Here is a 26,409-nt window from a genome sequence, read left to right on the forward strand (position 1 = left end):
GGTAAGATATGGGCCTTATGGTCATCCATTTTGCCACGTAGTATGGCCTGATCGAACTGGTGCACAGAAATGCTATGCCACACTCAAGACAATTTTTGATAACCATATTAACGATCTCTGATGCCACTACTTTATTGTCATCTGCAAACTTATAATAATGCCTCGCACTCAAATATTTGGTGTAAACCACAAACAGCAATGGGTCCAGCACTGATCACTGAGGCACACCATTAGTCACAGGCCTCCTGTCCGATAAAACAACCTTCCACTATCATCTTCTGCTTCCTTCCAGGAAGTCTATTCTTTATCCAGTCAGATATCTCTCCCTTGATCCAATGCAATCTCACCTTGTAGAGCAGGACACCATGCAGAACCTTATCAAATAGTTCGTTCATAAGTCCTAGGAATGGAACAGAACAGCTCTCATCTTCTTTAGCAGCCTAAAGTGTGGCATCTTATCAAAGTTCCTGAAAATTCAGATTAATTTCCTCCACTGACTCTCCTTTGCCTACCCTGCTATTTACCTCTTCAAAGAATCCCCTTCACAAAGCAATGCTGAGCAGGCTATTTTATTAGATGCTTCTAAGTACTCCGAAACCTCATCCTTAATAATGGATTATAAAATCTTACGAACCACTGATGTCAGACTAACCAGCCTGTGGTTTCCCCTCTTTTGCCTCGCTTCCTTCTTGAACAGCGATAACCTTTGCAATTTTCCAATCCTCCAGGACTACTCCTGTCTCCAGTGAGTCTTGAAAGATCACAACTAATGCCTCCACAATCTCTAAAGCTGCCTCTTGTAGAATTGGTGTAGTCCATCTGGTCCAGGTGATTTATCCACCTTTAGACCTTTTAGCTTCCTGAGCACCTTGTCCTTAGTAATAGCATCTCAACTAATTTCTCCCTCCTGACCCTCTTGAATATCTGGCACATTGCTGGTGTCTTCTGCTTTGAAAACGGATGCAAAAAAAACACCAATCCATCTGCCATTTGTTTATTTGCCATTACTACTTCTCCAGCATTATTTTCCAGCAGTTCAATGTTCACTCTTGCCTCTCTTATACATTTTATATCTTTTATATTATTGGATATTATTACCTGCATTTTTCATCTTATTGCCTTTTTACTTACCTTCTGTCAATCCTCTAGCTTCCCACTAATCTTTGCAATATTGTATGCCTTCTCTTTTAGTTTTATGCTGTCTTTGACTTCCTTTGTCTGCCACGGTCCCCTCATTCTCTGCTTAGACTCTTTTTTCATCCTTGGGATGAAAAGATCCTTCGTATTCTGAATTATTCTCAGAAACTCATGCCATTGCTGCTCCACTGTCATTCCTTACTGGGGTCCCTTTCCAATCAACATCTGATTTCATCTTCTTTGTCTCAAACTGCAGGTTGAATTTTATCATATTATGGTCACTACTTCCTGGGGGTTCCTTTACCTAACTCCCTAATCAAATCCTTTTGCTCCACACCAAATTCAGAATTGCCTTTTCCCCAGTAGGCATAACCACAAGCCACTCGAAGAAGCTATTGTGTAGACACTGCAAATCCCTTCTCTTGCCTTCATTTTTAAATGCCTTGCTGAAGTCTATACAGACAACATCTACGGCCTTGCCCTCATCAGCACTTTTTCAAAAAACAAACAGATTTGCAGAACACGATCTCCCACATACGAAACCATGCTGACTATCCCTAATCAGCCCCTATCAATCCAATTGCATAAATATTTTATTCCTCAGAGTGCTCTTCATTAACTTCCCTATCGCAGATGTTAGATTCACTAGTCAATAGTCCCAAGTTTTTCCTTTCAGCTCTTCTTAAATAGAGGCACAACATTGACCACTTTTCAATCTTCCGGCACCTCACGCATGTCTAATGATAATTTAAATATGTCAGCCAGGGCTCCTGTAATTAGAAATAGTGGAAGCATTGGAGATCATTTTTCAATGTTCTATAGATTCAGGATCAGTTCCTGTGGATTGGAGGATAGCAAATGTTATCCCACTTTTTAAGAAAGGAGGGAGAGAGAAAACGGGTAATTATAGACCAGTTAGTCTGACATCAGTGGTGGGGAAGATGCTGGAGTCAATTATAAAAGACGAAATTGCTGAGCATTTGGATAGCAGTAACAGGATCGTTCCGAGTCAGCATGGATTTACGAAGGGGAAATCATGCTTGACAAATCTACTGGAATTTTTTGAGGATGTAACTAGGAAAATTGACAGCGGAGAGTCAGTGGATGTGGTGTACCTCGACTTTTAGAAAGCCTTCGACAAGGTCCCACATAGGAGATTAGTGGGCAAAATTAGGGCACATGGTATTGGGGGTAGGGTACTGACATGGATAGAAAATTGGTTGACAGACAGAAAGCAAAGAGTGGGGATAAATGGGTCCCTTTCGGAATGGCAGGCAGTGACCAGTGGGGTACCGCAAGGTTCGGTGCTGGGACCCCAGCTATTTATGATATACATTAATGACTTAGACGAAAGGATTAAAAGTACCATTAGCAAATTTGCAGATGATACTAAACTGGGGGGTAGTGTGAATTGTGAGGAAGATGCAATAAGGCTGCAGGGTGACTTGGACAGGTTGTGTGAGTGGGCGGATACATGGCAGATGCAGTTTAATGTAGATAAGTGTGAGGTTATTCACTTTGGAAGTAAGAATAGAAAGGCAGATTATTATCTGAATGGTGTCAAGTTAGGAGGAGGGGGAGTACAACGAGATCTGGGTGTCATAGTGCATCAGTCAATGAAAGGAAGCATGCAGGTACAGCAGGCAGTGAAGAAAGCCAATGGAATGTTGGCCTTCATAACAAGAGGAGTTGAGTATAGGAGCAAAGAGGTCCTTCTACAGTTGTACCGGGCCCTGGTGAGACCGCACCTGGAGTACTGTGTGCAGTTATGGTCTCCAAATTTGAGGAAGGATATTCTTGCTATGGAGGGCGTGCAGCGTAGGTTTACTAGGTTAATTCCCGGAATGGCGGGACTGTCGTATGTTGAAAGGCTGGAGCGATTGGGCTTGTATACACTGGAATTTAGAAGGATGAGGGGGATCTTATTGAAACATATAAGATAATTAGGGGATTGGACACATTAGAGGCAGGAAACATGTTCCCAATGTTGGGGGAGTCCAGAACAAGGGGCCACAGTTTAAGAATAAGGGGTAGGCCATTTAGAACGGAGATGAAGAAGAACTTTTTCAGTCAGAGAGTGGTGAAGGTGTGGAATTCTCTGCCTCAGAAGGCAGTGGAGGCCAGTTCGTTGGATGCTTTCAAGAGAGAGCTGGATAGAGCTCTTAAGGATAATGGAGTGAGGGGGTATGGGGAGAAGGCAGGAACCGGGTACTGATTGAGAGTGATCAGCCATGATCGCATTGAATGGCGGTGCTGGCTCGAAGGGCTGAATGGCCTACTCCTGCACCTATTGTCTATTGTCTATTGTCTATTGTCTAATTTCTTCTCTAGCTTCCCGCAGTGTCCTCAATTTATCTACCTTCATATACCTTAGGACATTCAGCACCTTCTTGTCCATAATATGGACTGTCCTCAAGGCATCTCTATTTACCAAGTTCCCAGTCTTCATGTCTTTCTCCACAGCAGAAAGAGTAGTTCTTCTCCACAGGGGAGAAATGCTCATTGACTTGGATGGAAAAGGTAAGTCAAGAGTCAGTGTTTAATTGCTGCATGTACTGGAAATGGAATAATTAATTTTTTACTTACTTAGCTTCACGGGCCCATTTATGCAATTACACAACAACCAAATATACAATAATCAATAATACAATAAATTAATAATCAGTAATACTATGTAATACCAGACCATAATAGTGCAATACAGAAATACATGGTGCAACGAGAGACAAAGTCTAGAGTAGATCATTGCTGAGGTAGGTTTATGCTGTGCAGTGTGGTTCAAGAGCCTGATGGTCGATGGGAAGATGCTGTTCTTGATTCGTGGTTCTCCAGCTCCTGTATATTCCCTATGTAGCAGGGAAATGAGAGCATAGCCAAGGTTGTGGGTCTTTGATGATATTATATGCCATTTTGAAGTAGAACTTCCTGTAGAGCCTTCGATGGTGAGAAGGTCATTACCTGTGATAGACCAGATACTGCCTACAACTGCAGCCGCCTTCATTCTTGGGTGTTCAAATTACTGTATTAGGCTGTGACGCAATTTACCAGTGTGCTCTCTACCATACACCTCTAAGTTTGATAGAGTATTTGGAAACATGTATTCATGCCTCATTCTTGAAAAGTCAAAGGAATACAGGCGGGGGGAGGGGGGGAGGGGGGAGGGGGACCTCAGGACGCAGTAGGTATTACAAATTGCTGCATTTCATCTGACAACTTTAACAATGAAGTATGCAACTTGACTGGGGCCTGTGGGGTTGCAAGGAGTTGATGCAGCCAGGGGATCACATATACATTGGCCCCATAGGTGTGGAAGAGCTTTATCTAAAACAATGTTTTTATGATTTTGTATTGGTAATACCGGGAATCAATTTCAATTCTTGTTAACTTCAATTTTGATTGATGTGTTCCTGTCAATCCTACAAATGAAATGAGCACTGAACATACAAGCCATTCATCATTTGAATTGACCTCTGCTGTAGCATTTGAAAACTATCTATTTCTGGAATAATTCCTTGAAAGTGGCGTCACAGGTTGATAGGGTGGTCAAAAAAGGTTTTCAGCACATTGGCCTTCATCAATCAGAGTATAGGGAATAGAAGTTGGGAGGTCATGTTATAGTTATAAGATGTTGGCGAGGCCACATTTAGAGCATTGTGTTCAGTTTTGGTCACCATGGTATAGGAAAAATGTTGTCAAGCTGGAAAGGGTACATAGAAGATTTACAAGGATGTTGCCAGGTCTAGAGGACCTGAGCTTTTGGAAGAAGCTGGGCAGGCTTGGATTTTATTCCTTGGAGTGCAGGAGGCTAAGGGATGATCTTATAAGGTATGTAAGATCATGAGGGTTATAGATAGATTGAATGCATTGAGTCATTTACCCAGAGTAGGGAAATCAGGAACCAGAGGACATAGGGTTAAGGTAATAGGAGAAAGATTAATAGGAACCTGGGGGGCAACACTTTGCTGATCCATGTGCATCCCCTGAAGTCCAGGGACTGGGAGGATGGAGTCGGTAATGATGGAAGCGCCCCCCAGGGAACAAAGGTGGATGGGTGAGGAGAGGGATGTCAGTTCACAGGTTGATCCACACATCCAAGGGAAGGCAATGGCTGGAGGCCCGCAGTAGCCTGGGGCTTGCCTGGAACGGACACCGCCCATAATACCTAGAGTGTGGACTGGACCCTGAAAATGGCGCCATAACATGTGCCTCTTGCATGTGGGATCAGTGGACTATTTCTGTACAACTTTCTACTCAGGGGTGTTCTTAGGTATGGCAATATTCTTTCTACTGGACTGTTTGTAAGTAAATAATTTAACTGTGCATGTTCACATGTGACAATAAAAGCACTATTGAACCATTAATATTCTGGGTAAAGCAGAGGAACACCTCATTGAAGAAGAATCAATACTTCCAGTGTTTACAACAAGAAGATTACAAAAATATTTCAACAATGCAAACAATGTTCAATACAGTGTAATTGACAGCAAGTCCAGCTTATAAAAATAATAAAAGGTGCAGTTGTAGGTTCTGAAGAAGGGCCTTCAATCTGAAACCTTAGCTTTGTTTCTCTCTGACCTGCAGAGTATTTCCAGCATTTTCTATTTTTATGTTAGAAACCCCAGCTTTCTGGGATTCACTCTGCATATGTTGAAATCAGTATGGTTTAGGTCAATAATAGATGTGGCACTGACACGTTCTCCACCATTACAACTGCATATTGCTTTTATCTGTCGTTGATGGTGTCTTCTTTTACAGCTATTTGAAAAGCATTTGTTCGCAATTTGATATCAATGTTTTCTTCTTAAAATCCCATTAAAATGAAATTACTATTTTGATTTGTCAAACTGATTTTTCAACGCCATTAATTTTTGAGATGGATGGAGATGCTCCAGGAAATGTTACTATTTTCTTTCAGTTTCAATTCCACTCGGTGTTGAGGCCGTGGGTTCAAGTCACATTTTTATATTTTGGCATGGCATTTAGCCAAAACAGTGATGAAGGGATGCAACAAATTGTCAAATCATTATTCCTTAAGTTGAGATATCAATCATCAATCAATCATCTGTGGGTATGAAAGATATTATGGCGATATTTGAAATGCTAGAAAATATGCCCGTTTGTTGGGTGCTGGTGTGCGCAAAATACCACAATATAACCAACATATGGCCATAGTCATATCATTCGCATCAAGGGTGATTCTGCTCAGAGTGGGGGTATAGATGCAGCAGGAAATATTCAATACCTAATTTTCTACATTATATATCGCATCAGGAGAAATGCGGGTGATTGAATCGTCTCTGTCGTCGTACTACAAAAATAATCGGTCGAAATAGATGTCTTGAGATATTTGAGAGAAGTGATAATCAGGTCTCTTTTTACCAACAGGGCAGCTTTCTTTCATTAAATTATATATTTATAAGATAAATAAAATAAGACTATAAGTATTATGGAGTGCGAAAGCATTGCGGGTAGCGTGTCACAGCCCTGGCATTCGGGTTCACCTTGATCTCCGGTGCTGTCCGAATGTAGTTTGTACATCCTCCCTGTGACTGCATGGGATTTCCCCAGATGCTCCGATATGCACCTACATCGGGTGGACAAAGGCTGTAAACAGTCCCATTGTCGGTGTGATGAAGGGAAATATGAGGGGGGGGGGGGGGGGAGGGGATAGTTATTTGGGTTGTGTAAGAGAAGACCTTCTAGGGAAATGAGTGGGGGAATGAGGTGCTTTGAGGGCGACAATGGATTCGATGGGTTGCCTCCTTCTACCTTAGAAACTACGAAAAGTGAAAAGTTCTTCTAACCCTTTGAACTCAAACTCCTTTACTTCACCAAACAATTAAACTATGAACAATCATAACTTTTCACCCCCAACTTCCCCATTTGCAAAACTTTTGATATGTTGATCATTCGTTTTTATGCCCGAATGAGAAAAGATAAACCAATTAGCTCGATTAAACGACGAATTATTATGCATATTTAAAATTGCTCTCAGCATTTATCTGGATTATAATTTATAATATTCTCTTGAGTTTCAACACAATTTTCTATTCAGATTTTGTTGTAGTTATGTGTTGCTTTATTTTCCTCCGAGATTTTGATATGTTTAGGAAAAGCTACCCTAAAAGAAATCCGGGAATAACAATATAAAGCGCGGCAATAAATTCGATCCGCGAAAATGAGAGCGCACGATGAAATAGTTCATTTTGGTTTATCTCAGTGAAGTCCCTTGGCCAGAATAAGACTACGACGTTTAGTCTCTACCTTCAGCGCGTTGTCCCTTGCCAAACCTCATTCGTGTGCACGCCTATGTATCACAAGACATCATTTGGAACAGTTAGCGCGAAATAACAATACATTTTCTTAAAATTGATCAAACTTTGCCCAGGTTTAGGCACGGTGTTGGTGCGTGTCTTTGAGCTTGAACTTGGAACTTACCTGAGGAGCCTGATAGACAGGAGCGCCAGGGACCCCGCCCCGCCCGCCCGGCGAGGCGGAGCTTCACCTGTGTGCAGGCTCCGGCCGCTTGAGGAAACACTGAGGGAAAAGGTCGTTTCGGCTGCCAGCGCTACGCACAGCATAACCAACGAACCCTCCGCTTTTTTTTTTTTTTATCGTGGTGGGGTAATAAAGCACCGGGGCAAGGCGAATGGATGTTCCGGCGAACATGGAGTAGAGGCAGCGACTTCGATCATTTGGAGCAACTGCGCTGCGGTGGGGATCGAACCCCGAGCGTCCGAGACGTGAAACAGGTGAGCGGTACCGAGAAATGGTGATGTGGGAGCTAGCTCATCAACAAGCTGGAGATGGGGGCCCGGGTCTGTGCTGACTTTACAATGTGTGGTCGCGTTTGACGCGCCGACAACATTATTTGTTGGTGTGCGGCTGATGTTTACTCCTCCAATCATGCTTTCCGTGCTTTAAAGCAGGTCAAAAGGGCGAGGTGTCCGTGAAATGGCAGACGGCGGGAAGGCCAGTTGGTGGAAGTCGATGACCATGAAAAAGAAGCCGAAGGAGTTGACGGACAAGCAGGAGAGTGTGCAGTTCCCCACAGACAAAACAGCCGCCCGGGAAAATAAACATCCCAACCTGATGGAGGAGAAAGAATACTTGGACCCCAAACTGGAGAAAGGCTTTAATGAGAAAAACACGCGCAGGAACCTGAAAATCTCCCGCTCCGGACGGTTCAAGGAAAAGCGCAGGGTCCGAGCCACGCTGTCCGACAGCCCCAAGTTTTTCGAAGGGACGGCAAATGGAAATGCAAAGGATGAAAACTAACGCACAATCCCGTTTCTGGGGCATCAGCTGCTCCTCTACTTATAAACACTTGTCAACAGACACTAATGGCAAATCTTGCAGCACTTAATATAGGGATAATATAAAATTAAAGTGTCAATGTATTTTACTTTGAATATTTCATGAATGATGTGTTAAATATTTATTTGTTGTAATCCAGATACCTATTGCAGTAGATTGATTTTTATGGCGACTGTTGTTTTCCCCATCATGCCTGACAGTCAAACCCATCGCAGGTTCGAACCGCGGACCAGCTCTTGTTCTGGGTCAGACTTTTATTTGGGGGGCGAGGGGAGGGAAGTAATTCACGTTGTAGTTGATGCTGAAAATATTCTTCAGCAAACTTTGTTTTTGTGGCTTTGATAAGCAAGGTCAACTTTTGATCTGTCTGAGCAGTTGTTCATTTGAAATGAAAAGGAAATTGAGCAGATCTTTTTAAATAAAAAAGGAAATATTTTCAGGAATTGTCAGTTCTCTATTTCATGTATATGCTGGTTGCCGTGCTTTATTCTTATTTAAAAGGTTCGGAGATTTTTATTCTTTCGCAGCCCATTGTAAAAGTTAATCATTTGCCAAAATGTAGCATTAAACCCGAAATGCAACACACCCAGTAACCCGACACGTAGGGACTTTGAAAGGATACTGCGTTTGGAGCTTTGCCACAGAATATGTGTTTATTTTTATCCGTTTCAATCACTGTTTACTTCTGGGATATTGTTATTCTCTTGAATAATTACCGAGAATAACTAAGTAAGCAAATTTCATGATACTTTTCTGGAGGTTTTAAGATTAGAGAAGGTGAGTTGCTGCAGGCGAATGAATGGTTTATAGAGACGATGTAATCATAAAACGCAGACGGCTAGTAACAAGCCCTGATGCGACACTGGGTCTCAGGTGTTTATACCTAGTCCAAGGATCAAGCGGCGAAGGTTAAGCTTTTGTAATTCAGCGCCCGATGAATGTAGTTTTTTAAATCTTCCGTACACGTTATTTTCAACCATTTACACTATGTTAATATTTTAGCAACTTTTTTAGTAGGTTTATTAAAAGAATTAGTAACTTTTAGTAACACTATCGCAACGGTTAAGAACACTATCACAACGTTTAAGAAACATTTGGACAGGTACATGGTTAGGAAAGGTTTAGAGGGATAGGAGCCAAAGGCAGGCAGGTGGGACGTGCAGATGGGACATGTTGATCGGTGTGGGCATTGGACCGAAGGGCCTGTTTCCACACTGTATGACTCTAACTCTGATTTATTGTTGTAACGTATGTCAAGATTAAAGAATATAAACAAAGATCAAAAACAACTCTTAAGATGCAAATGTTGGTGTTCCGTTCTGTTTTGTTTCCTCTCCATGTAACCACGAGTGAAAATTTAATTAGTATTTCCGATATTTGACTAAAATCTCCCATCGACAGTGTAAGACATGGGTGAAATATTCCTCTACATAAAACGATTGAAGTTTAGCTGAAATGCTGCTCATTGACATTTCCGGAATAGCTGTAATTACACTTGTTTTTTCTGAATTCGCTCCAGAATGCATCGTGCAGACATGTGCTTTACATAGGAATCGTGTTAAGAGCAGCTTTTATTTACCTATCCTGATCTTTTGCAGATAACATGATCCCATGGTATTTCCTTTTATGGCAAAGACGAGTTATTATGTAATATTCAATATTATTTGGATAGTCTACAAAGGCCATCTTTTTATTGGGTGGAAACAATGCATCAAGAAGACCTTTTCAAGTTTGCATTAAGATACAAATATATTTATGGATTGTTTACTTTCAAATGTTTTAAATGAGTCAAGTGATAGGATATCAAAATCTAGTAGATACTGCTTTTTGTAAAAGCAGCTTGAGTTTATACAATTAATGTTAGTGCACCAATCTTGCATATGATGGCTCATTGTATGCATTTGACCCTTTCACCTTTAGCAGACAATATCTGACGTTCATCACTGCATTACAGAATGCATCAAAGGAAGAAGATGAAGTAAATTATTTGTATTAAAACATTCCAAAATGAGAATTCAATGCTGGCATAATGGCCAGTTATTTTGTATATTAAATTGTTTACTATATGGTCCTATTATGAAAAATATAAAACAAAAACAGCAAAAGAATAGTTAATCGTGGCATTCTGGAAGTATTATGCACTACGTTTCTGTCACAGATAAGTAAAATAGATAGTTTACGCTACATAAAGAAGAAAGTGGCTGAGATCTTAAGTTGATTTAATTTCATGAATTCTACTATTGATAAGGGTGAATTGAAAAGCCTTGCAATTGAAATGCTATTCAAGCCAATCATTCTCCGTACAATGTGTAGGAAAAACAACTGGAGATACTGGTTTAAATCGAAGGTAGACACAAAATGCTGGCGTAACTCAGCGGGTCAGGCAGCATCTCTGGAGAAAAGGAATAAGTGATGTTTCGGGTCGAGACCCTTCTTCAGACTGAAGAAGGGTCTCGACCTGAAACGTCACCAATTCCTTCTCTTCCGAGATGCTGCCTGACCCGCTGAGTTACTCCAGCATTTTGTGTCTGTCCTCATTCTCCGTACAATAAGATTTCTCAGAGCAACAGAGGAGGATTGTATAAATATTGGAATGCTAATACGTGATTTTATTCTGATTACATTTTATAAAATATATATTTCATTTAAGCAGAGCTAACTAAAGCTGATATAATAATTGAGCATATGTTATTTGACAGTGAATCAAAATCTTGTAATGTACAAAGTATTTTAATCCAAGCCAGGATTTAATGTTTTGCTCTGCTAATTATGGACCTATTTAGGTGAGAATAACATTTGGATGACTTTCTGACAGATAATAGTTTATTTCCTAGGAAAAATGAACATTTTGCAAAAGTTTTGTAGAAATTTGAATTAATTCAGATTTGCTAGAATAAACCTGTCTATTAATGTTATAATTAATAAGTGGTTAAATAGAAACTTCATGATTATAACCAATAAGAAATATATTCAATCTAAATATTAAGTTAGCAAAATGTTTAATCTAAATATTAAGTTAGCAAAATTAATTGTCCAATGACTTAAGTATGCAGCAGAACCAGTTTATCCAAAAAGCTTTTCACTGTACCTCGATACACGTGACAATAAATTAAACTCAAAAACTCGTGAGCAGAAAATTTGGCTTTAATTGCACAAAAATATTGACAATTGTTCATTTAATCATTTTCGTGATGGGAACAAATGTCTGGAGAGAACTCCAATTGGCAGCCGATACTCTTTCACTTATCCAATATTTGAACATAGAACATAGACTAGTATAGTACAAGAACAGGCCCATAATGTCTGCACCAAACAAGATTCAAAGACCATCTCTTATCTTCCTGTACATAATCCACATCTCTCCATTCCCTGCCTATGGGTGGTACGGTGGTGCAGCTGATAGAGCTGCTACTTCACAGTGTCAGAGACCTGGTTTGAACCTGACTTTGGATGCTGTCCTTGCATAGTCTGCACATTCGCGAGGTTTGATCGACCCGCTCGCAGGCCCTTCATCGCCCTGCGTGGCCTGGCCGCGGCACTTTTCATCGCCCGGTGGGGGCTCAGGGCCTGCTCGGCTCGGCCCTGGGACTTTCCATCGCCCGGTGGGGGCTTCAAAAGTCGGGAGCCTCGATCGCCTCGTGGCACCACGGGAGAAGGATGAGGAGGAGATAAGGCTTTTCTTTGCCTTCCATCACAGTGAGGGCTGGAGCAATCACTGTGATGGCTGTTTGTGTTAAAATTGTAATTGTGTGTCTTGTGTTTCTATTGTCTACTGCCGGACCCTGACGTGAGAGGACGCTGGCGCTATTTGTTCGCCGCTTCTCCGTCAGGATAGTTCGTCTGTTTGTTTTTATGTCATTACTGTTTTTGTAAAGCGTATTTGAGCACTTGGAAAATCGCTATATAAAATAAATGTTTATTATTATTATTATTATTATTATTATTATTATATTCTCCCTGTGGCTGTGTGGGTTTCCTCCAGTGCTTTGGTTTCCTCTCACATCCGGAGCTGAAGATGCAGCTGTATCGAGTGGAGTAGTTGAAAACTGAGAAGCTCATAATACAAGAATTGGAGGAGTGTTGATGTATTATTTGTAGTACAGGAACAGATCAGAGATGGGGGCCCCGCAGAAGCCATGAAAGCAAGAATCAAGCTTTTTGTCAAATGGTAAATTAGGGTGGTGAAAGTTGGCATTTAGAGTCACACAGTGTGGAAACAGGCCCTTCGGCCTAACTTGCCCACACCGACCAACATGTGGTCCATGAACGGTGAGGCATTTATGAAAAGAGGCATAAGATCCAATAGTAGGCTGGCTGGGTATTATGTAAACAACTAAACCTATTGGCTATTTTGTCCAATTTGCTTTGCGTTCCCTAACCTAAGGAGAAGGAGATAGTCAACTAGATGAAGGGAAATGGTCAAACGAGCGTAATGTTTTTTTTATTGTGTGGCAGGAAGGAAGAGGAAGAAGTAGGTGTTTCTGAGCACTTCCAGTGGAACATCATGGAGACTGAAGTGCCAAGAATATATCATTGAAATTTTGTAATTACCTTTGAAAGTGAAGAGGTTTGTGAGCGATCATGTAAATATATGCGCTTGCTTTGGTTGACCATTTGGGTGATACGCAGAGAAATATCATGCAAGAGAAATGCACACCACATTTTAAATCCATTTCATTCTACTTGCAACTCCCCAAGCACTTTTACATTGCAAGGTTTAATTATGATTTAAATAGAATGCTTACCATTTCTCTGTAAGAGCACAGCTTCAATATCACTTGAAGTTCCTTGTTATATAAAGCAAAGCAACCTCCTGGGAACATGTTGACTCCCTAGCAGAATGCTTCAGTATCACTCGCAAAATATGTCCCACTAATTCATTAATTGCAAGATATTACGGCTTCGGCGTGGAGATAGAAACAAAGCACAGGCTTTCAGTACATGCTGTTGCCAGTGTGGGTCTCCTTTATTTTACAAAAGTACACTGCGCATACATATATTCACGAGACTGATAAGATATTGAATATATCACACGACACAAATCTCACCATTCTAGTACTTAGTTCTTAAAGTTACAGTTACCATTATATGCACTACATTAATGCTCCCACAACAGTCTCTACCAAGTTAATGAACTGTACCAGCTAGAAAAACAAGCACAGCAAGCATGGACAAACATTAGGACTGGGAAGTTCCCCTTTGTGTTGTGCATAATTTTACCTTATAAATATATACCAATACCTTAATACCTTAATCATGCAGTGTCCCAGATTTCCCTAACTGAAGGTATTGTTATGGGTGAACAAGGCAACTCATCACCTTTTCAAAGACAGTTATGGAATGTTCATTAAATATGGTGTTCTTGTGATATCCACATTCAACAAATGAATTAAAAAATGGAAAAGAAAAATCAGCTAAGATTCCTTTTTGTTTTTATTTGTCTGACTTATCCAGTTTGTTCTGATAGTTTTCTTAGGCTGAAACATTAACTGTCACAGAGTCACAGCGTGGAAACAGACCCTTTGGCCCAACTTGCCCACACCGGCCAATATGTCCCAGTTACACTAGTCCCACTTGACCCCATTTGGTCCATATCCCTCCAAACATGTCCTATTCATGTACTTGTCTAACTGTTTCTTAAATGTTGGGATAGTCCCAGCCTCAACTACCTCCTCTGGCAGCTTGTTCCATGCACCCACCACCCTCCGTGTGAAAAAGTAACCCTTCAGATTCCTATTAAATCTTTTCCCCTTCACCTTAAACCTATGTCGCCTAGTCTTCGATTCACCTATTCTGGGCAAGAGACTCTGTGCATCTACCCGATCCATTCCTCTCATGATTTTATACACTTTTTCCACAGATGCTGCTTGACTTTGAGTGCTTCCAGTATTTTCTGTTTTTATTTAGATTTCCAGCATCTGTAGTTTTTTTTTAAATTACTTTAATTAGTATTCATTTACAGGTACATCAAATTCTTTCCCTATGTTTTTCTAGCTTAAAGTTACACATCCTCAAAGAGCTCTATAGTTAAATACTTCTGAATCACCATATATCCAACTGACACCATGAATTACATTGTAACTTTAAACACTTCCAATGTATAAGTATAAGCATCACAGGTTTACTTTTAAAAGATCACAGAATTTGTTTATTTGTGATGACAATAAAAAGATCATCTTAAAGATAAATTCAGCAAATACCTCCGCTCAGTCCGTCTTAACCAACCTGATTTTCTGCTGGCTCAGCACTTTAACTCCCCCTCCCATTCCCAATCTGACCTTTCTGTCCTGGGCCTCCTCCATTGCTAGAGTAAGGCCCAGCGCAAATTGGAGGAACAGCACCTCGTATTTCGTTTGGGTAGTTTACAACCCAGCGGTATCAACATTGACTTCTCTAACCAGATAGTCCTTGCTTTCCCTCTCTATCCCCTCCCCTTCCCAGTTCTCCCATTAGTCTTCCTGTCTCCTACTACATTCTATCTTTGTCCCGCCCCATCCCCTGACATCAGTGTGAAGAAGGGCCTCGACCTGAAATGTCACCCATTCCTTCTCTCTAGAGATGCTGCCTGACCCGCTGAGTTACTCTAGTATTTTGTGTCTAGCTTCGATTTAAACCAGCATCTGCAGTTTTCTTTCCTACCATTCAGATAATAATCTGCCTTCCTGTTCTTGCCACCAAAGTGAATAACTTCACATTTATCCACATTACACTGCATCTGCCATGTATCTGCCCACTCACCCAACCTATCCAAGTCACCCTGCAGCCTCATAGCATCCTCATTGCAGCTCACACTGCCATCCAGCTTTGTGTCATCCGCAAGCTTGAAGATGTAGGAATAAACAGGTCCCTGTCAGAATGGCAGACAGTGGCGAGTGGAGTGCCGCAAGACTCGATACTGGGGCCACAGCTATTTACAATATATATTAATGATTTAGATGATGGAATTAAAAGTAACACTAGCAAATTTGCAGATGACACAAAGCTGGGTGGCAGGGTGAATTACATAGAGGATGCTAGGAGGTTGCAGGGTGACTTGGACAGGTTGAGTGAGTGGGCAGATGCAGTATAATGTAGATAAATGTGAGGTTATCCACTTTGGTGGCAAGAACAAGGAGACAGATTATTATCTCAATGGTGTCAGATTAGGAAAAAGGGAAGTGCAACGAGATCTGGGTGTTCTTGTACACTAGTCACTGAAAGTAAACCAGCAGGTACAGCAGGCAGTGAAGAAAGCTAATGGCATGTTGGCCTTCATGACGAGAGGATTTGTGTATAGGAGTAAAGAGGTCCTTCTACAGTTGTACAGGGCTCGGGTGAGACCACATCTGGAGTATTGTGTGCAGTTTTGGTCTCCCAATTTGAGGAAGGACATCCTTGCTGTTGAGGCAGTGCAGCATAGGTTCACGAGGTTAATCCCTGGGATGGCGGGACATATGAGGATAGATTGGAAAGACTGGGCTTGTATTCACTGGAATTTAGAAGGATAAGAAGGGATCTTGTAGAAACATATAAAATTATAAAAGGACTGGACAAGCTAGATGCAGGAAAAATGCTCCCAATGTTGGGGGAGTCCAGAACCAGGGGCCACAGTCTAAGAATAAAGGGGAGGCCATTTAAAACTGAGATGAGAAAAAACTTTTTCACCCATAGTTGTGAATTTATGGAATTCTCTGCCACAGAGGGCAGTAGAGGCCAATTCACTGGATAAATTTAAAAGAGAATTAGATAGAGCTCTAAGGGCCAGCGGAATCAAGTGATATGGGGAGAAAGCAGGCACGGGTTACTGATAGGGCCAAATGGCCTCCTCCTGCACTTATTTTCTATGTTTCTATGTTTCTAAGTCACATTTAATTCCCTCGTTTAAATTGTTTATATATATTGTGATTAACTGGTGTCCCAGCACCGAGCCTTGTGGTACCCCACTAGTCACTGCCTGCCATTCTGAAAAGGACCCGTTAATTCCTACTCTTTGCTTCCTGTCTGCCAACCAGTTCTCCATCTATGTCAATACTATAATTCTCTGCAGGACACCCAGTCTTCTGGGTCCAGTATGTATATGACTTATGCAGTTGAGTTTCTTGTCAATGGTGACTCCAGAATATTATCGACATGCATAGGTGAGGTAATTGAATTTCAAGGGTATGCAGATAGAGATGGTCCAAGGAAAAAAGAAATCCTGTGCCTTTCTAGTGGTTTTTCATATGTCTCATTGATGACAGTCTGAGGGAAACTTGAGCCTGTGAATACATTAGCCTCAGAGATAAGGGGGTGGGGGTCGTATCTCTGTAAGGTCTCTCTTTAGTTTAGTTTAGAGATACAGGGCAAAACAGGCCCTATAGCACACCACGTCCATAGCGACCAGCAATCCCCGTACACTAGCACAATCCTGCACAGTGGAGACATTTTCAATTTTCCTAAAGCCAACTATCCTACAAACCTGTATGTCTTCAGAATGTTGGAGGGAACCGGAGCACCTGGGGAAAACGCACACGGTCATGGGGAGAACGTCCAAACTCCATATAAACAGCACCCATAGTCTGGATTGAACCTGGATCTCTAGTGCAGTAAGGCAGCAACTCTTCCATTGCACCGCTCCACCACCATGCCACCCTATGGGGATAGGCTTTTTGTGCAGTCCTGAAGTTACCTGACCCACCTTGAGTGGTTAATCATGGCTATAATGATGCCTTTAGTAATGGAATTCTGCCACTGATACTGGCAATATTTATGTTAATGCATCATTTGTCAGAACAGCTCAATAGCCAGAAACTGGCAAAAATACTCAGTAGTTACATTAGCACACTCTCTGAATGTGGGAAAGGTGTTGGAGCAGCCTCAGTCAGCTCTATAATTGCCGAGTCATTTCTCCCAATGACTGTAGAATGTCTGATTATGTTGCAGGGAAAGGAATAAGTATGTGAAGTGCTCTTTGTTGTATGGGCATTGTTCCTTTATGGTCAAACTTCAATTTTCTGTCAAGAAATCCAGAAACAGGTGTTGCTCAAATAGTTACATCATTACTTGCATGTCTGAAGCTGAGAAAAGTACACAAAATGATATACAAATACCCAGTAGAGTTTCATGAAGGGCATTATTGCACACGGAGCTCCTATGACCCACTCCACATAAAAAACATTTTTTGTACGATTAGTACCTAAAAAAAGGCTGGTACTCGATTGAATTTCTAAGCTTGGGTATTTCTCATGATTAACATTGTTTAGGCTAGAAACAAACAATTATTTTTATAATTATCGTAAATCATTTTTGCATTGTTTTAGAACACAGTTGAACAAAGTAAAATCGGAAGAAGTCCTTTGCCTCTTTTTAATCAGTCTGGCAGAGTTTGACTATCAGCACTTTTTTTTAATAAACCAGCGCAGCTTTAGCTATGGTGTTAAAAGGCAAATTATTGTTAGCTGCAGAAAGACTTTCTTGAATAGAAGGAGAAATGAAAAGTTAAAGTTACAATAGATGAGCTCTACTTCTACATTATATTCTCTTCACCTTCACTTCCACTCTATAAGCATTTGCTTTTTATATGTCATGAGTTCCCTTTTTAACCTGAAGGTTACCTAATTGAATAGGAACAAAATAAATGTGCATAGAAAACAGTTTGGCAGGGCAGAACAGCCCAGTCTGTATCCAGTTTCTGGTAATTCAAAACTGCTGGTAAGGCACATGACATCATGGACAATGGTGTGTACAGATCAAGATGAAAAGATAGTTAAAAATGAAAATTGTAAAGAAATAATAATGAAATCAATAATAAATCAGCAATAATGAGTGTGAATTAACTATTCTAGGAGATTTTTGCTTGTTATCTGCAGGATAACCAGTAATGATTTGTGTCTTCGAAGTAAATGGTTTGCTTCCATTTGGAATGTCCCTCTTGATTTCCACAGAAGACCCATCCCTAAATTTTTTTAACTTGCATCTCACTATTGCTATAATTATTTGTGTCGAACTAGACTTTTGAAGATGATTTTTGAAAATCATTTAAGCTTGATTACTGAATCAAGATTTTAATTTATTCTGATGTGACGTGAATGGTGGCCAATAATTGTTGTGTTCCTGCGGAGTCAAGCTCCCTTTTTATGGGGTTATATTAGTCTGAAATTATTACATCATTGGAGTGTTATTGCAAGTTTATCAGATCGAGTTACAACATAAAGGAAACATTTTTCATTTAAAAAATGGGAATGTGGCTATTACTGATTTGAAACTTGACCAATTTGTTTGTATAATTTTATCGAAGATGTTCTCATTCTTTAGGAAACGGGGGTTCCCCTCTTCCATTATAGATGAGGCTCTCACTAGGATCTCCTCGTCATCCCGCAGCTCCACTCTTGCTCCCCCTCTCCCCATTAATGTCCTCACCTTCGCATGCTGCTTATAATCCTCCAACATTTTTGCCACCTCCAATGTGATCCCACTACTGGCCACATTTTCCCATCTCCCATCTCCACCCCTTTCTGCTTTCCGCAGAGACCGTTCCCTCCAAAACTCCCAGGTCAACTCGTCCCTTCCCACCCAAACCACCCGCACCACAGGAGATACAACACCTGTCCCTCGACTCCATCCAAGGTACCAAACAGTCTTTCCAGGTGAAGTAGAGGTTCACTTGCACCTCCTCCAACCTGATCTACTGTATCTGCTGTTCCACGTGTCAACTTCTCTACATCGGCGAGACCAGGCGCAGGCTCAGCGATCGTTTTGTTGAACGCCTCCGTTCAGTCCGTCTTAACCTATCTGATCTCCCAGTTTCTCAGCACTTCTACTCCCCATCCCATTCCCAATCTGACCCTTCTGTCCTGGGCCTCCTCCATTATCAGAGTGAGGCCCAGCGCAAATTAGAGGAACAGCACCTCATATTTCGCTTGGGTAGTTTCCACCCCAGCGGTATGAACATGAAGTTAGAGAACTAACTTCAAATAGCCCTTGCTTTCCCTCTCTATCCCCTCCCCCTTCCCAGTTCTCCCACCAATCTTACTGTCTCTGACTACATTCTATCTTTGTCCCGCCCATTCTCCTGACAACAGTCTGAAGAAGGGTCTCTACCCGAAACATTACCCATTTCTTCTCTCCAGAGATGTTGCCTGTCCTTCTGAGTTACTCCAGCATTTTGTGTCTACCTTTGTATAATTTTATAAATATGTTGCAAATTTGGCGTACATGAATCAGAATGAAAAAGTAAAATAGAAAACATTTACCTCCTATCTCATGTAAAACAGACTGCTGGGGATTAATTCTAGGGTTTATGAATAAATAACTTGCAAATGTTATGTAGTTTAGAGAGAGATGGAGGAATTAGATTAAATGTTCTTTAATGTAATTAAACGAGTGAGATTGAGATTAGATAGAATGTACCCAGTTTAGTGGACTACTAAATAGCTTTCTTGCTCTAAATTTGAGTTACCATGATAGGTTATGCAATCTTTGTCTGCATAAGCAAACACAGAAGTATGGGAAAATGTAATGAAAAACTTTCATTGCTCTGAGACAAAAATGCCTGAAATAGACCAATTGCATCAAAACATTTTATTTTGCATTTCTCAGGATTCTGCTGGACTTTGCAAATTTGAATTTAATTTTCCAGTCATTTGGGATCGAAGATAATGATTTAATTTCAAATTTATGGATTCTGTGATGGCTAATGAGACCAAGTAGATTCTTCCATGGAGGTACTTAACAGACCAATGGGTGGCTACTTTGTGAGGTGGTGTTCTCTTCCTGTCATTTACACTGAGATTCTACATGATGCTGATACATGAACTAAAGCTTCTCAGTGCCATCGCGAAATGCTCCTTCTCAATTTGGACAGTCTTGGGCCAGGGATCTCAGACAGTCAACTGTTCCTTTTTTGAAGAAGGCTTTAAGAACAGACTTAAAAGTTTCCTCTGTCTGCCTGGCAATATAATCATATAAAATTTAGGTAATACTACAGAAAAAAATTGGCCCTTAAAGCCTGCTTCCATTGTTCAATTTGATCATGAATGGTCCTTCAACTCATGACAAAGATTGAAAATAAATATCTGGTTCAGGAGTCTGGAGTTGAACATAGGAATACATTGTGGCCCACCCACCAGAGCATATTGGGTGTAATGAAGGCATCAATACTGGAGATGTTGATCTGGAGGAGACCTCTGATGTTTTTTCTCAGCTTCTAGTCAATTGGGAAGATTTTGTGGAGGCAGTACGATGATATATTTCCAGTGCTAAGAGGTGCCTGGCGTCGGTAGTCCAAGTGTCAGGACCGTAATGATCACTGCTTCTTGGTAGACGGTGTGTTTCATGCTAGGATTAATAATAATAATAATATAATAATAATAATAATATAATAATAATAATATAATAATAATAATAATAATAATATTCATTTATTGTCGTTGCAACGAGTACAACGAAATTAAAAATAGCAATCCTGACGGTGCGTAAAAACATATATGCAATAAATGCAAAACAAATAAATACAAATATATTAAATACAAAAGTTTTAACAGTGTGACCTAGTGCAGAAAGTAGTGTTCAGTTCTCGTATGGCCCTGAGGTAAAAACTGTTCTTAAGTCTGTTCGGGATTTGATCGACCTGAAACGTCGACCAGAGGGCAGAAGAACAAACAGACGGTGGCCGGGGTGGGATGGATCTTTTATTATTTTGCCTCTCCTTTCCTCGACCTCCCAAAGACAGCTGTTGCTTTGAAGGCAATAGACATCGACACCTGCCCTGTGAGGAGGCTTCCAATGTATGTGAAATTACTTGCTAAGAACCAATAATTCTTGGAGGGCCGTGTTTTAGAACAGGCACGTTGGCAGAGGATCCTTGACTTGCCAATGTTTTATGGCCAATCTTCTTGTATAAGCCGACATGGAGGTCCAGACATTGCATACGCAGGCACCATCTACACGCAGCAGCTTAAGTACTGAGGTTGGGTTCATTTTGGTTGAAACATAGGTTGAACAATTTCTCATTAGTTCTGAAGATTAGTTCCTAACCCAGTGGGCAGTTTCTGCAGGTGAGGTACAGCCTTGTGGTGACAAAAATGAAGAAAGGATTGGGGGTCATGGCACATCTTTGTTTGACATTGATCTTCACTGGGGTTGGCTCTGTTATGGATGAGTGGTTGCATGCCATTATGAAGCAAATGTAAAATATGTGATCAGTTTCTGTTACTGACAAATTTCAAGTGGTAGTTTGTCCTGGTTGATGGAATCAAAGGTTTTAGTGAAATCATTAACAACCATTCGTAATGAATGGAGTTGCAATGTTGATGTCAAAGTGGTCAAGTTCCTGAGCTTATATAGCAGAATAGCACCCAGGTTTGTTGCTGCTGAAATAAAGAAAGAGAATACTGGAAGGACTCAACAGAACAGGTGTAAAAAAAAGTGTTAATGTTTCCAGAACAGGACCCTTCATCAGAATAGGGTAGGTGAGAAAGAAAATCTTTGTTTTCAGAATATTTATCCAAAGGGCAGCGGATTACAAGGGGGAAGCCGCCAAGCCAATCCTTGCCCGTAGGACCCTGTGGACCGTAGCCTGGAAGGGGGAGCCCACCGAGCCAGCCCCTGCTCATCGACCGAAGATCAGTGATCGGATGGAGCCGGTGACGACAACGACTAATGTGCGAGGTGCAAGGTCGGTAGGAGAGGGACCGGGCCTTGGTCTACCCCGATCTCGGGGTCAGCTGCAGGAGATGCCCCCGGGGATCTTAGGGGGATGGGCGAGGAGAGGACTTTGGTTTGTGAGTCGATCCACACATCTAAGGAAGGCAATGGCTGGAGGCCCACAACAGCCTGGGGCTTGGCTGAAATGGCACCACTCATAACAACAAGAACGCGGACTATACTTTGAAAATGGCACCAAAACATGATGCCTTTTGCATGTAGGCTCAGTGGACTATTTCTGTACAATTTGCTAATCGGGGATGTGCTTAGGTATGGCAATACTCTACTGGACTGTTTGTAAGAAAAGTTCACTGTGTGTTTGCACTTTGCACATGTGACAACGTAAGTACCATTGAGAGAAGGTGGGGGAGAGATGAAAGAACAAAAGAAATATCTCTGATGGGTGAAGTGACTTAATGGAGGGCAGTAACTACCAGTAGAAACAAAGAATTGCAGATGCTGGTTACTACCCAAATGGAAACAAAGTGTTGGAGTAACTCAGCAGATTAGGCAACATCTCTGGAGAACATGGATAGGTGACATTTTGGGTCAAGACCTTTCTTCAGACCCTACTAACAGATTCAACTTCTGATCACAATTAACTAAATAGGACCTGAAATATCAATTAGAACATAGAACAGTACTTCACGAGAACAGGCCCTTAACCTCACATTGTCTTTGCTGAACATGGTGCCAAGTTAACCTCCACAGCCTGCACATTATCCACATCCCTCCATTCCCCGCATATCCACCTATTATCTGAAAACCTCCTAAATGCCTCTATTGTCTCTGAATCCAGGCATGTTCCAGGCACCTAACATTCTCCATCTAAAAAAAACACCCCACTTATCTCCTTTAAATTTCCCCTCCGACCTTAAAGATATGCCCTCTAATCTTTGACTTTTCCACCTTGGGGAAAAAGGTGCTGACCCTCTAACTTTTCAATGGTACTCTTAATTTTATATAGTTCTATCCAGTGCTTTGAAGACAAAAATATTCCGGTATGCGTTTTGTTCCTTGGAGTCTATGGCAGATCATCAACATATAAGCTGCTGAAGCGCCTGTCCACCTAATCTAATTAATACATTTTATTTTTTTAAGCTTTGATAATCTTTTTGTACTATTAAAAATTCAGAAAATTCGGAAATCTATTTGAAAAACATTTTAGATTGCCTTCCTTCCTTCCATATCTCTCATCATGATCAATGCAGACCTGATCGGCTGAAGGATGTGTCTTGTCCTCTTCTATATTATGCACCCATCCTTCTATACCCATTCTCTGCAGAGCCCAGCATAGATGAAGCACTGTACATAGCTCAATAAAACTAAAACATGAATTGGGTTACTAATTACATTACAATTACATTAATACAACAGTCATGGGATATTATGTTTAGTTAAAGATAATTCAATCCATCCTCACTTTGAATCAATTGATTCAACTGATCTTCCTTTCTCTGCAAAACCTTAAATTAACAGAAACTATGTATCAATGAAATTCCGCAGGCATTTCATTACGTAGTCTTATAGAGACATATAAAATTATAAAAGCTAGATGCAGGAAAATATTCCTAATGTTGGGGGAGTCCAGAACTAGGGGCCACAGTCTAAATAAAGGGGAGGCCATTTAAAACTGTTTCACCCAGAGAGTTGTGAATTTGTGGAATTCTCTGCCACAGAAGGCAGTGGAGGCCAATTCACTGGATGAATTTAAAAGAGAGTTAACTAGAGCTCTAGGGGTTAGTGGAATCAAGGGATATGGGGAGAAGGCAGGCACAGGCTACTGATTGTGGATGATCAGCCATGATCACAATGACTGGCGGTGCTGGCTTGAAGGGCCTAATGGCCTTCTCCTGCACCTATTTTCTATGTTTCTATGTCACATATTTTCATAGAATCGTAACAACACAACAGAACCCACTTGCTGGGTCAGCTGGTAATGCAGCTAGTCCCACTTGCCTGACCCAGGAATATATCTCCTTTCTTCCAAGTACTGATCCAGTTCCCATTTGAAAGTTATTGCTGCATAAAAAGTTTCCAAGTCACTTTTGGCTCCTTAATGAATAACCTTAAATCTGTACTCACTGATTCTCAGCCTTTCTACAGATGGGAAGTTTCTCTCTATTACTGCGGATGCTTAGTTATTTTGGTTTTCTCTACTCCAATGAAAGCAATGGCAGTGTCTCCAAACTTCCAACACTACAAATCCCTCGTCCCTGTAACCATTTCAGTAAATATCATCTGCACCTCTTTCAAAGCCTTCGTATCCTTCCTAAAGTGTGGTGACCAGAATTAGATGTCACATTCCAGTTGTGGCTGGGCCAATGCTTTATCAAAACCTTCTTGATTTCCATAGAATGCCTTTAATTACAGTTAGCAAAAAATAACAGCTGCTGGAAATCTTAAATAGCAAATTGGGTAGCATCAGTGGCGAGAAAAAATTTGAGTTAATGTTACAGGTGAATGACCTCACATCAGTACTAGCTAGTTCTAACACATATGGAAAAGACTGTTTTTCTAAGATTGTTTAATGCAATATTGAATCTTGAGGGCTGTCAGGATTCCAAAGGCCTTTTACCTTTTTCCTCAAACCGTTCCACTGTTTTCAGAGATTTATCCACATGTATAACCGTGTACAATCTTGTACATGTGTTTCTTCACTCTCTTTAGAATAGTTCCTCTTTTTTCAACAAAAAAAAAGTATTATATTTAATTTTCCACATGCCTGTATTTACATTTGCATGCCCATGTCTTCATGAAGCCAATTACTAATCTCACTATTCACTGTACTTCAGAGTTTTATGTTGTCTGTAAATTATTACTGTATATCTGTTAAAGTACTAGTCCTCATCTTTGAAAATACCACTGTCCATTTCTCCCCAATCTAATTAAACAACTGTTGATCGCATCTCTGTCCTTCAGCAAGTTTCTTATTCATGCTGCCTGTAACACATTTTTATTCCACGAATAAACATTCTATCAAGTCATCACCTCCAGGAAATGGTCGACAATAGGTGAATAATAACTAACAGGCACTTAAACAAATCATTAATTATCATTGGAAACAGAAGTGGCAGTAGCATTAGCTTATGGGTGATCACACCAATTATAAAGAGATACTGATTTAAAAAAGCTGATGCTGGAAGTTTCGAACATGAAATGGTCCTTTTACATCAAACATTCGTAAATCTATATACAACTGCATGGGCCTCATCAACCTTCTCAGTCATCTCAGCAAACATCTCATTTAGGTTATTTAAAGATAATCAACCATTTATAAAGACGTACTTGCAGAACAAAAGAATGAGATTGATTTAATTTATTCCAATTGCATTAACTGGTTTATAAAGCAAGTTGTCAATCAAGCAGTGTTGAGTTCATGCCTTGAAGGTGAGTTTCTCTACATGTACTCAGGGGTATGTGTTTATGTGTGCATATGCACAGATGTGCACATCGGGAGGGGATTAAGATATAAGAAATGTACCATGAGCTAAAATAATGCTCTAATTAGTCTCAGTCCCTTGTGAACTACCAAGCTTTTAGCTGGATTGTATGCCTTTCTAATTAGTTACTTTTCATCTCATGTTCTGACTTGCCATTTCTGGCGAAGCTCATTGGGAACAAAGAATCTTCTGAAAGTCAAGTTATCTAATTTTCCTTCAAACCAATTAAAAATCTCTCTGATGTTCTAAAATATGTTTACAATACTATTTTCCATAGTTTCAACAGCAATAATCCCAGTGGTTCTGTCAGAATTATTGTTCAATTCTGTGCGTTTTCAATGTTAGTAGGAGTTCATTTGTGATGCGTGGAGGTGAAAGTGCATTTGATATGGATTTTTAGCAAGATGCCCATGGATTGGGATGGCCTCTGCCCACAGACCTGATCATTCCAAAACATAGACGCTGATCCGGAAAGTAAATTTAACATGGCTCCAATTATTTACACACCAATATTGTACTTGCAAAGTAAGCAATATCTAACACCAATGTGGAGAACAACAGACATATTAAATGCACCCAATGTACAGTATTATTTAATTCAACTATTCAGGCATTACCTTTAACTCCGGGCCAGAACACAGTTTGCAAAGACAATTTTTTGAGGTAACATGAAAATTATGATTTTACTTCACAGGTTTCAGTGGAAATAAACGTAGCCAGCTTTTTGCCTGTCATCAGCTGGAAGCAACAGGTCAGTGAAAGTGCAATGTCCGATGGCAGGAGGCTGCTGCCAGACACATGGAAAGTTTCAGAGAGACAAGCAATCTTGGTTTGGGAGACAAGTAGTATA

The 26,409-nt window shown here is 40.7% G+C and overlaps 1 protein-coding gene across 2 annotated transcripts; it reads left to right on the forward strand.

Annotated features, from left to right (window-relative positions):
* Positions 1-7,621: 7,621 nt before the first annotated feature.
* Positions 7,622-8,914, forward strand: LOC144610047 (proline-rich protein 15-like). Of its 2 annotated transcripts, none has more exons than XM_078428535.1 (2): positions 7,622-7,889; positions 8,064-8,914. In XM_078428535.1, exon 2 carries the CDS (start codon positions 8,092-8,094, stop codon positions 8,413-8,415), a length of 324 nt encoding a protein of 107 aa, XP_078284661.1. In that variant the 5' UTR covers positions 7,622-7,889; positions 8,064-8,091; the 3' UTR covers positions 8,416-8,914. The 2 variants fall into 2 exon arrangements, with proteins under 2 accessions (XP_078284661.1, XP_078284670.1); XM_078428544.1 differs by having other exon boundaries at positions 8,067-8,914.
* The last annotated feature ends 17,495 nt before the right edge of the window (positions 8,915-26,409 follow it).

Source organism: Rhinoraja longicauda, chromosome 2 (assembly GCF_053455715.1).
Source record: "Rhinoraja longicauda isolate Sanriku21f chromosome 2, sRhiLon1.1, whole genome shotgun sequence".
NCBI classification, from domain to species: Eukaryota; Metazoa; Chordata; class Chondrichthyes; order Rajiformes; family Arhynchobatidae; genus Rhinoraja; species Rhinoraja longicauda.

Bases quoted from the DNA above. Each gene is read 5' to 3' on its own strand.
- LOC144610047 (XM_078428535.1), top strand. From the start codon at position 8,092: ATGGCAGACGGCGGGAAGGCCAGTTGGTGGAAGTCGATGACCATGAAA.